The following is an 11,914-nucleotide window of genomic DNA, read 5'->3' on the forward strand; positions in this document are numbered from 1 at the left end:
AAACCCCAATATGATGTAACAGAAGAAATCACAAATTTTGTGCATGAAGGAGAGTCTTTATTGTCCAACAACAACTAAAACACATTTGCTTCAAAGTGCAGGATTTGGCCACATATACAGTACAGGTCAATTGCAAACCTTCCAATAGAGAGTATAGCAGTTATAACTACAAGACATGTGAAAATTAGTGGTTTGGTATTGTCACCTATTAATGGTCAATGTTTGTCAGAATCAGAATCTCTTTATTGGCTAAATGTAGAATGTACACAGGAATTTTACCTGGTGTATCAGCACTACATGACATTAAATAAAAGTTAACTTGGCAAGAAAGAAGAAAAAACAATATATGCAATCTAGAAAGATAAAAAAAAACAGAAATATACATTTGATGCAATGACTGGAATGATTACAGGTAAGAAATGTCTGTTGCTGTGCTACTGTTAGGGAATGGTGGGGGTAGGGGTCTGGGAGGGTTTGTTCAGGTGAGAGACGGCTAGGGGGAAAATAGCTGTTCAGGTATCTGGTGGTTTTGGTCCTGATGGACCTGAGCCTGCGACCTGATGGGAGTGTAGTAAACAGGGAGTGAGCAGGATGTGACGGATCCCACACTAAGCTTTTAGCCCTCTGCCTTCATCTGACATTGTGCAGAACACATACAGGTCTGTGAGGTGACTAGCTGTTCACATGATGCATTCCAGTCTGTACTTGGTCTTAGTCCAGAAGAAATAAGACTTTGTAGTCCCTTAAACTATTGTGGTCTGGTTGCTGTTGGCAGAGTTAAATGTTCTCAGCATTTGTTTGTTTCTGTGACTCCTTAGTAACTTTCAGTAAACTGTAGTATAAAAAAGAAGCAATAACACCTCAGTTACACTAGACGATGAGATGTTGAATGTTATTTTAATTTTGGGTAACACTTAGATTCAAATATTTTTGTTGCATATCTTGAGAAACTCTACTCTCTCTCAAAACTCTACAAGCACAGTCACCTTTTTTTAAACTCTTTTGGATATACTATAACCTGGATGCCTTTTTCACTTCATTTTGTTGTATACTTATGTTGTTGTTATAGTCAGTAAAGCACTAGAAGATCGACAGGAGTTACAATGTCAGTGAAATATAAATGTGATGTGTAGTGAACCAATAATAATAATAATAATAACATCTGAAACATATTTAAAGTGCAAACATCAACCCTTTCCATGTAAAGTAAAAAAGTGTGAAGAAGAACATTTGTCAAATTCAGACTGTGTGTCTTTTTAGTACATTTTAAAAGCAAAAACACATATTCAGAGGGAACTCTTAAAAAGATACTTTGACATTTCAAGGGGATGAAGAGAGGGGGCACTTTCCCACCCGAAGTTCCGACTGCTTCCATGTCTGCGACCTCCTCCTCCTCCTCCTCCTCTGAACAGACTCAATGGTGGGCGGGACCACGGTGCTCGGTTTTCAGCCCTTTCCGAATGTCACAGCCATGATCTCGAGCTCCCATTGGCTCCTGTCTGCAAGTACGTCACAATCATGATTAGAATTGATGATCGGACGTTCTGATTTCATTGTCTAGCAAAGGGGACTGGCGAAGAAATCTGCTGAATTCGAACGTTCGTCTGATTTTGACATCAAATATGGTACGTGGGACGGTGGGAGGGAGGGGGGAGTCTTTTTTTACTTTTCTCTTCGGGGAATCCCCGGGCTCGTGTCCGCTCGAGGACAGGGTCGGCGAGAGTGAGCGCGCGGGGTCGGGAAATCACAGATTTGGAGGAAAAGTTTAGCTGCGGCTATCCATCCGCTGGGAGGGCTATGCCTATGCTAGCCGAGGCTATGGCCGCTGGGCCTGCAGGCTAGCGGCGGGCTGTCTGCGTGGCTCATTGTGACGAGCCGTTCTCTTACCCCGTTTGTTTACTGTGTGCATGCCAGCCGTACCGTCGTGGCATGTGCTGTTTGTGTTTCTCAATCCGCATTCTGCTGCCTTGGCGGCGGCGCTAACCTGACGTGGCCACCACTCGTTGTTTGCTAAATCCTACCCACCGTGGCGTTGTTTCCATATTGACTGTAGCCATGCGCAGTCAGCCTGCCAAAATAAACCCGGCCGCTGCCTGCTTATTGGTCGCACAACATTCCCCGTATGTGATCGTGTTTGTCGAAATCTGAAGCAACTGTCTGTAAAAACATACTCACCGCGGATTTTAACTTCTCTGCAGCTCCCAAGTCTTTCTGCTGTTAACGAGCTACTGCTTGTTTGTTTTCCGCCTCGATCCCTTTCTAGGAAGTGTTTCCTGCAAAACTTTCATAGATCTCCTTTTTCCTTTCCTTTTTTTTTCAACCTCCTTTCTTTTGCCCCTACATGTTATCATGATCTCACTTGACATATTAAAACAATTACCTGGTTTCTCTTTTCCTTTATTAACTTGAAGGCTTTCAAATTAAAGTGCTGTTTTAATGGCTTCAACCATTTTTTTTTCACAGTGAAAAAGCTGGGATTTAAACCATTCTTCATTATAATACTTTGTTTGTGAGCAAAAGGGCAACTATAACTAAAAAAAAAATTGTTAAAATACTTTTTTATTTTTATTTTTAATTTTGCTATGAACAACATATTACCTCGATCAATAGAATTATTAATGTTATACACCAATGTAGTTCATACTCATGGCTCAAATCTTACACATGCACCTTATCCCACACACATACACACGCGTTTTGTATTATTTATATTTTTATATTTTAATACCGTTATATATTTTTTTGACCCTGCATGCCCCTGTGTTTCTATCCTTCTCAGGCTGCTGGAAACGGATACTTGTGTAAAAAAAAATAAAAATACTCTATGGTAAAAGTAAAAGTACTAATTCAACTCCTTTACTCAAGTAAAAGTAAAAAAAGAAATGAAATGCTCTAATGAAACAGTACGTCTGTTGATAATTTCGCAAAGTGAAAAAAGTTCTGACAGAATAATCTAGACTGAACTCGTCTGAGGTTTTGCATGTGCATCTGAATCATTTTTTACAGTTCTGGTTTGAACAGCTTCTCTTTTCTTGAATGCCAGAAGCTCGTTTTAGGTTGGCACAAGACACAACACATTTCGCCATGAATCACAACATTGAACAGTTCTCTTAAATAAGGCTGTCGCTGTCGGCAACACACCCTGGTTTACTTCCTTCCTCCACGCTGCTGCTAGTTCACTCACCTCTCCGCGGTTAACTGTCCCTCTTCTTCTTCTTCGACTTCCCCTCTCCAGTTCCGATGCTCTAGTCATGTCCGATCAGAGAAGTAATGCGCCTGTTTTTCCAATGTAAGAAAGTAGTAAAAAGTGCAGATATTTGTAAACAAATGTAAGGAGTAATAGAAAAACAAATACTCAAGTAAAGTACAGATGCCTGACAAGTACTTCGTTACTTCCCACCGCTGGATTAAACAGGACGGCTGTGTCTCAGTAAGTAGAGAGGTTCGATTTCTGGGAACATGTTTAAGTGACCTTGACCAAGACACTGAAACTCCAGTTGCTGGTGTGCATCACTTTTATTGTAAAGTCTATCTATCTATCAGTTTGTCTAAAAATGCAGGATATATTGCGTTTCTCTGTCTTGATGCAGATTGTGAACCGAGGGATCGTAACCATCATTATCTTCCGCTCCTTGTTTAACACTTGTGAAATGAGTGCCGTCTGATTTGCTGTCTCCCCAGCCGCATTACCCAGCGTCGCGCCAGGCACCCTGAGACAAGATGAGTGCAATGAAAATAGCGCTAACCTAGAAACATGGAGGTTCTGCTGTGATCTGCATGGCTGCCCCGTTCCCCTCCAGTAGCAGAATGGATGCCTGGCCGCAGAGGCGTGGCCTGCAGACTGTGAGTATATCAAAATATGGATATAGGATGTTATAGTTTGAGCCTGTAAAAAGCTTGTTGTAATCTTTGGCCTTGCTCTGGGCAGGTAGAGAGATGACTGGGTTTCTTTAATCTAATATCTTTGCAACAATGGAATAAAATATAGAATAAAAGACAGAAAGAAATACAGAAATCGTTGTTATATTTATATATCTCCATGTGTGACATCTATGGCATTTATATATAAATATATGCAAGGTCTGAGGCAAATTTGTGAAGTATATATCTGTCAGGATGGAGTGTGCAGCAGCTGCGCTAAGACAATTTAGTGTGTTTGAGTCACAGTTAAAAAGGTTTGGAAGTACTTGTTGATGTTGTGTTGTGCAGTCTTATGTTTGTTGACAAGCAAGAGCCCCAAAGCATGAGGCTTGTGCTCGTGGGCTACCTCAAGTCAACATGGAGAGGATAGGGTTTCATGTAATGCCTTTCAATTCCTCTCTCATCGTCTTCTCTATCACTGGCTCCACAATGTCCAGTGTGATCCATACCGCAGAGTGGACCTGGCCCCCATCATCAGCCTGTTCGGTTTATTGTCTCCTCACAAAGAACACTCTGCTCTGTCCTTCCCGGTAGAGAACCCCGTAATTTTCCCGCATTGCACAGACTACCTCAGCCAGCCTGAGTAACCGGGCGGTGTTAAAAGCAAAGAAAATCAAAGAACAAAACATGTCGCAACATTTTTCCGGTTTCTCCGGATTTGTGAAAGTTCCACGCAGTCAGCAGATGATGCTCCACACTGATGTACTGATTAAACTGCAGGTCTTGGCAGTCATGTACCAGATGTATTGTGCTGCACAACCACTGTCTTAAAGGTCCTCGTAATGCGTGATGTTGAAGCCAGGGTATGTAATTCTTTTGGGGCAGAATTTTGCCCAAATTTGATAATACCCTGTCGGCATATTGCAATTCAGTTGTTATGAGAAAACACTTGACTTTTGTGCCTCCTCCTGACTGTGTTTAAAGGCTTTATAAAAATTATCCTGTGACAGAAGTTTTTCTCCAATCACGGTGTTGCTGTTTTGGGTCCTAATATTGGGTACTTTACATAAGTTGTGCGTGTTTAAATCCCATTGCTAGTCAATGAATATGCTCAAGTTATGTTTGTTTGTTCTCAAATTCAATTTGTTCACGATGCAAAGGTAAAGTACTTTACCTGTGACTCGGCCATGGTGTAGAACTGCTCCACCGACATTCACGTGGAGGAGGAGGACGGAGTGGAACTGTGGCGTGTAAACAAGAACCAGGTTTTACATACCCTGCTTTTAAGGTAATGAAACATCTATTCGTCAGCATAGGGACTGCACAGAATGTCTTTTAGATCAACTTTTTTAGCCTGAGGGAAAAGATGCCAGAACACTGCTGCTAGCTACTTCACCACACACACCCTGAGAACCCTCAGATGGGATGTTGTCTGGTCCTCTCGCCTTGTTGGTCCAGCTCCTGTGAGCTCGCCTGGCTAGTTGCAATAACTGTGGTAGTTGGAGATATTCTTGGGGTCCGAACGTCGCCTCCAGCGTAGGGCTAGGTGGAAGAGGGAAGGAACGGTGAAGTGGTGGTGGTGATTCTGTCCTTCTGAGTCGCTGAGGTGTTGTCTTGATGTTCTCTGAGATCTGAGGAATGTTGTTTGCTGGTGAGAGGAGGGTTACGCATGCGGACCAGGGGTTAGCTGTGGCTTGAGTGGGTACATGTGAGGAGGTGGAGGTTAGTTTAAGTCTGAGCTGATGAGTTAAACCTGTATAAAAACAGGTTTAACTTGTCGGCGCATCACAATGTCCCATCCACTGCTCCTCCCTCCCATTCTGCCTCAGGTTGTTCTGCTGCAGCTTCAGCTGAGTTCTGTTCTCCAGCCCTCCTTAGCTGACTGCTGGTAATCTGTCAGTGAACTCTGATTAAGGCAAAATCTTTGGAGGGTTGTTCACCTTAATTATTGTCTCTCAGATGAACCTGCGGTCAGTGTTTACGGCTGAACAGCAGAGGATCCTGGAACGTTACTATGAGAATGGGATGACCAATCAGAGCAAGGCCTGCTTCCAGCTAATACTGCAATGTGCCCAGGAGGCCAAATTGGACTTCAGCGTTGTCCGGGTAGGTCCATAAAAAATGCTTTTGCTGCGCGAACAAGCTAGAAGCAAGAATGGACTGCTGTGATTTGTGTTGAACTGTTGTGTTTTTTTAATAAGGAATGCTCAAGCAGTGCATGCAATTGAAGCAGTGAGTCTGGTGGGTTTACTATGAGTTCTTCATCTTGTGCAGCGTTGAAATTATCCTCAGTTGGATAAATTACTTCCTCTAATGTTTTGCTGAATTGCTTTGGCGCCATTACTGAGCACATTGCTTTCTTCTCTGCAGACATGGGTTGGCAACAAAAGACGTAAACTCGCGTCCAAGGTTGACCAGAACGGAGGTGCGTCTCATTCCTTATCTAGTCACGGACTAGCTGGGGGGCTACTCTCCAATCACACATTAGCCGGAGGGGCTCTGTCCAATCAATGCCTAGCAGCAGGGGCACTGCTTCCTGCTGATATGGCTGCAGCGCGGAACATCCAGAATCGTGTGCACCTACTCCCTCCATCCACATCCTTCCCTTCTTTCTCATCAACATCTTCATCCCCCTCATCTTCCTCTCCTCTCAGCAGCGGTAGCAACAACAACAATGACGTTATACTGACTGGGATCTACTCTCTGAACTCCGTCCCTCGAGCCCGACAGACGTCCCGACCCACAGCCCCCCCACCTCAGTTAGACTCCGAGCTTTCCGCGCACACGTCCTCGTCCCTGATCAACCAAGTGCTCCAGAGCAGGAACAGCTCCACATCCTCACCTGTCCACTCCAAGCTAGTGTCACTCTCCCAGAACCTCCCATCTCTCACATCTGCCTCAGGGCCTATAGTCTACACTGCAGTCAGGAAGGGCACTTTATCCCTTGGGGAGGGGGGAATAAGTGCTGGAGCAGGGGTGGTACCTCACAGCTGGACTAGACAGTATGGTACAGCGCAAACCCGCCCGTGGTCCTCTTCCTCACAGTCCCAGGCTCAGCTTCAGCCTAGACCTCACTCCAACCCCCAACCTCAACCGCCGCCTCCCCAGAAGACTCGGGCCTCCCTCCCAGCCCAAAACTCTGGGTCCTCTTCTGAGCAGACACCTCGTATTCAGCAGGTCTTCACGTTGTCAGGAAGTAGCGAGGGGGACCGACTTAGACCCGGGCCGTCGTCTGCTCTGAGAGGCCAGGAAACCCACAGGCCAGCTCGACGCCCTCTGGGCACCAGTCATGACTTCTCCATTGCCATGGAAACTGGAGATGAAGAAAATGAGTGGCAAAGGGAAGAAGAGCTGGCGAACATGGCTGCTCAAACACACATCCACAGGGAGCAGACGTCAGCAAGCCCAACCGGGGATGAAGTGTCCGTCGTGAGCCACACGCCTCCGATGACTAGCCCCAGACCCGCAGTGCTCCACAGCAACACAACTCTTCAGGGCAGCTACTCCCTCACAGCACAGACCTCACTTACAGGGGAATCCAGCTCACAGGTAGGGGAGGTTCTCGTTTGTAAGTACCCTGGCAACAAAGAGATATGACAAATTTAACCCGTTTGTCCTGATGCGCAGTCTCCAGTTAACATGTCTGCTGCCCCCTGGGTTATCAGCAACTCCAGAAAGAGAACAGTAAGTATTCTTTTCTGAATTCGAATGCAAGCATGTGAACATTTTGAACATTTAACAAGCAAATTAAAGAATTCATGTATATGCACCGATCAGCCACAACATTAAAACCTTTGACATAAGAAGCACATAACATTGACCATCTTGGGACAATACAATGTTCTACTGGGAAACTTTTGGACCTGGCTTTCATGTGGATGTTACTTAGACATGCACCACCCGCCTAGACCAGATGAGGCAACACAACAGTTTAGGAACAACTCATGAAAAACATCACAAGGTGTTGACCTGGCCTCCAAATTCACTACATCCCAAACTGATCAAGTGTCTGTGGGACCTACAGAGGCCCCTCCCCTCAACCCATAGGACCCAAAGGCCCCCACTAACAATATTGCATTGCCAGACACCAGAGGTCACCCTCAGAAGGCCCATGCCTATTCTCTGATGAGTCACAACTGTTCTGGAAGCACAAGGGTCCCTACACAATATTAGGAAGGCGATCATAATGTTGTGCCTGATCGGTAATGATGCCAGATATGTTGTAAATGCTGTCTCTCATTGTGAACCTGCTTATAATCGGTGTGCTCGTGTGTAGTCAGACAGAGCTTTATGTTTTCAGCTGCAGGATCGCACCCAGTTCAGTGATGGGGATCTCATCCAACTGAAGCGCTACTGGGACCGCGGCATGACCAGCCTGGGCTCAGTGTGCAGGGAGAAGATCACTGCTGCAGCGAACCAACTCAGTGTAGACACTGAAATAGTCAAGGTAACAGCCCCTCTGGGGTAAGAATGAATTGGGTGTATTCAGGGTTTTAAAAAAAAGACATAAGAAGATTAGGGATTCCCTCTTGGCACCTGAGTTCCGCACAAACTACAGAAATGTCTTTTGTCTCACATTGTTTGGTCACTGGTTAGCGAGAGCGAGACTGTTTGTATTGTGCAGGCGCCGAGTTATGAGAAACAGGAAAGCGCAACTTTTCTAGGTCATAAAAGTTTTCGCAATTACTTCCACAATCTTGTGCAAAGTCGCACAGTAATGTATCAGGGGAATGGTAGGAATGCTGATGGACTAAATATAGTCTCTCACTCACACATGACCCTCTGCCATCGCACTCACAACAACCTTTATCGAAAGGAGGAAAAACCTTTTCTGACACAGCATTCAGAAATCTCTATGGGTATGAGAGATGCCTTTCGACACTTAACCTAGTTGTTACTTTTGCTGGCGGGAGACAGAATAATTTACCTGCAGGGAACAAATGAGTATTGCATTATTCTTTTATTGTATGCATTTGTATACAGGCAAGGTTAAACCAGAATCAGAAAAAAAAACTTTATTTATCCCCGAGGGCCAAAATTTGACAATCGTTCAGAGATATTGTCCAAGAAAACACAATATGGTGAAATGGAGTATTTCTTCATCTACATCTTTTCAAAGTGTCACTCTTGGTTTCTTGTTTGCAGACATGGATCAGTAACAGACGGAGGAAGTATCGTCTTATGGGTATTGAAATCCCCCCTCCTAAAGGTGGGCCTGCTGTATTTACGTCCTCATCCCCGGGAAATGAATCTCCAGTGGCCCTTAGCCCCGACGAGGAACGGCTCAGGACGCCCGAACTCGCGGACGACTTGAACGATGAGGGATCCGTGTGCTCGTCGGAGGGTGAGGCTGCTGATTAATACGTGCTGTTCGTGTGTGAACATACCTCTGCGCAAAGTGTGCACCTCAGAATTCATTCATTGTTTTCAAACCTAGATGGCACCATTGATTCACAACACAGAGACGGAGAAGATGGAACAGATATGTCTGCTGCTGCTCCGCTGGCTAATAATGTGGTACTTTATGCTTTTCTGATATTATAGTAGAGCCTCATTCAATTTAGCTACTTAGGAATGAACACTGGTCGGCGTAGTATTCATGCCCGCTGTAATAAAATACATCAAAGCTCGTTCAGGGCTCAACATTCTGCTGCATTCTAGGGCACTTCATTTGTAATGTGGGACTGCTGCTGCTGTTTCCATAGTTATTTTAGCTTTAGTGGTTTTACGTTTGCCCACACGGATGGGTCGTATCAAATGCCACCTATTCAAAAACAAATTTCCTGACTAGCTTGATTTTATTAACAGCTCACTGTTTAACCAAAATTGGTTGCTGCGCCAGGATTTTAATCACAAATTCAAACTGCAAGCCCCCTTTTTTTTTTATAATGATTGAGTGCATTATTTTAGTTACCCAAACACTTAATGAATAACTGTGGTAAATAACTGGGATAGTGATACAGATAATTTTGTGCATTTTGACCATTCTGAAACCCAAATGAAGAAAACAATTAGGCTAAACAAATAATGTCTAATGTGTCGTTGGAGGCGTAGTGTGCAAAGAGGACCCAGAGCAGATAGCAAGACTAAATAGATAGCCACATTAAGACTTAATGCCCGTTCTTATCACTTTGATTGATCTGATTTCTATGTTTTAAGCAGAAGATCGAAGTAATCGATGAGGACGAAGAAGCTGATGATGATGAAGGCGAATTAGTGGCTTCAGACCTCGAGCAAATGCAGAACCTTCTGGAATTCAAGGTGAAGACACACACACATACCCTGAAAGTTAAACCACTCTTGTTGCTACTCTGACCCAGTTTGCATTAAGATGCGTCTTGCATTATCCGTCTTGCATTATCCCATTGCAAGTGGTCAGCTCTCAGCTTGTCGGTTCACAGCCGGCATTAGTGCCCGTCCGAGTGTGTCTCAAGCGACCACTTGTGATTAAATCGCAGTTCTGCGTTCTAAATGCAAATAAGCAAAACGCATTTGCAGAGCACAATAATATCAATAGCCTGCAGGGAGATAGGAAAAATATGAAAAAATATCAAATGTGTTTGACTGCAGTTAACAGAAGCTCAGAAAATATAAGGAAATTAAGAAAATAACGCTAAGTCTTTCTCTGTTACATCTGATCAATCCAGTCTCCGTGTCACAGACAGTTTATAATTATAAGTAGGCTTAAGATTGTCTCATTTTTCCTGTGTTAACATGGATCCAGTTGTGTGTGAAGTAGCAGAGATTCCTACAAGTGTCTGGAAGCAACTAACTTAACATCAGTCAAAAAGACTTGATGATTACCTTTGTCATCAGTGAGAATCATTTATCGTGTTGCAGACTCTGCCTGCGTTGCACTAAAGTTGTATTTTTACAGACACTTTGCTCTGTGATAGATCTAAATTTGTAGATAAAACTGAAGAACACATAGCACGTGCTTCAATATGGCCCCAGATGCACTCGTTTCACTCTGCAAAACAAATGTGGTTAGATGCTATCTAAGTGATTAGATCTCAGTATCTCTTCACACATGTAAACGCACATGTAGACACGTCAGGGATACAATCGGTGTGTATGCTCGGTAGCATGCCATGATCTGCATCTCCGAGTAAACGTGTTGCCACATCGAATTGTTTTGTTTCAGCATGAGGAAGTCCAGTTCTTAGAGAATGAGCTAGAGAACCAAAAACAAAAATACCAGGAGCTTGTGAGCTTCACGAAGAGCCTGCTCAGCGCTGTGAGGAACAATGACCTGCAGAGACAGCAGGTACATTCATTGTCGAGTACCAACTTTAAGTGGGAAGTGTGAATTATATATTTCTAACCTGAAGTGTGCTGTATGTGCCTAGGAACTTATTGCCAGTCTACCTCAGCCTTCAGACCAGGACTGGGACATGACTGTGGAGAGAGGAGCCCAGCTAGACTCATCCTTCATCCACAACGACCCCCAGACAGCTGGTGTGAGCGGCACAGATCCCCCACGGGCCCAAGCAAACGACGAAGTCCCGCTGGTCACCGTAAACGAAGACGACACAACATCTGAAGCCACCGAGCCCTCTGCATCAGAGGAGCAACTGCAGGAAGCAGTTACAGAACAAGAGTGACTTATCTCATTTGCATCACCTCACACACACGTCTCATACAGGTGTCTCCGCACTCCACGCAGATGCAGATTTCACACAAGAAAGACTGTACGGTCTTACATTTACACAAACACTACTAGTAAACTCCACGCCCAGTGCCTGTGGATTGATGCTTCACTATGACTGTTGGGCTGACAGATGCCTTTTTTACTGCATATCATTCGCCTTGCTCTGGTCCAAACCAGAGAGAACAATAAATGACCTCTAACTTAACTGTGTGTATGTCTGTTTATCATTTATTATTATAAGGATCACACCATTTTTTAAAAAAAAAAGAGAGACCAAGGAAAACACACCCAAAACAATTAAAACCACAACCTCATAGGCAACTAAGATCTGATCTTTAGCAGATTACAGTTGCATATAAGCAGACTGTTACTGCACCGCCCTCAGATTTGTGCATTAATAAT

General features: G+C 44.1%; 1 protein-coding gene and 1 long non-coding RNA gene across 5 annotated transcripts; one reads left to right on the forward strand and one right to left on the reverse strand.

Moving 5' to 3' along the window:
* Positions 1-1,233: 1,233 nt before the first annotated feature.
* Positions 1,234-2,169, reverse strand: LOC125007799. The gene is made up of 2 exons (XR_007112801.1): positions 1,888-2,169; positions 1,234-1,499 (listed from the first exon to the last, which is right to left on the reverse strand). It is a non-coding gene; the product is annotated as an uncharacterized LOC125007799 (long non-coding RNA).
* On the forward strand, positions 1,461-11,768 carry hdx (highly divergent homeobox). Of its 4 annotated transcripts, none has more exons than XM_047584613.1 (11): positions 1,462-1,625; positions 3,682-3,843; positions 5,821-5,967; positions 6,232-7,410; positions 7,489-7,545; positions 8,138-8,308; positions 9,007-9,205; positions 9,299-9,378; positions 10,024-10,122; positions 11,006-11,128; positions 11,211-11,768. In XM_047584613.1, exons 2-11 carry the CDS (start codon positions 3,778-3,780, stop codon positions 11,463-11,465), a joined length of 2,376 nt encoding a protein of 791 aa, XP_047440569.1. In that variant the 5' UTR covers positions 1,462-1,625; positions 3,682-3,777; the 3' UTR covers positions 11,466-11,768. The 4 variants fall into 4 exon arrangements, with proteins under 4 accessions (XP_047440571.1, XP_047440569.1, XP_047440572.1 ...); XM_047584614.1 differs by having other exon boundaries at positions 1,463-1,625; positions 8,162-8,308; XM_047584615.1 differs by lacking the exon at positions 11,006-11,128 and having other exon boundaries at positions 1,461-1,625.
* Positions 11,769-11,914: the final 146 nt, after the last annotated feature.

Source organism: Mugil cephalus, chromosome 5 (assembly GCF_022458985.1).
Source record: "Mugil cephalus isolate CIBA_MC_2020 chromosome 5, CIBA_Mcephalus_1.1, whole genome shotgun sequence".
Taxonomy (NCBI): Eukaryota; Metazoa; Chordata; class Actinopteri; order Mugiliformes; family Mugilidae; genus Mugil; species Mugil cephalus.

Excerpts from the sequence above, each read along its gene's own strand:
- hdx (XM_047584613.1), top strand. The coding sequence starts at position 3,778 with ATGGCTGCCCCGTTCCCCTCCAGTAGCAGAATGGATGCCTGGCCGCAG. Across the intron at positions 9,379-10,023 it reads CTCCGCTGGCTAATAATGTG|AAGATCGAAGTAATCGATGA; the intron begins GTACTTTATGCT and ends TGTTTTAAGCAG. Across the intron at positions 10,123-11,005 it reads AGAACCTTCTGGAATTCAAG|CATGAGGAAGTCCAGTTCTT; the intron begins GTGAAGACACAC and ends GTTTTGTTTCAG.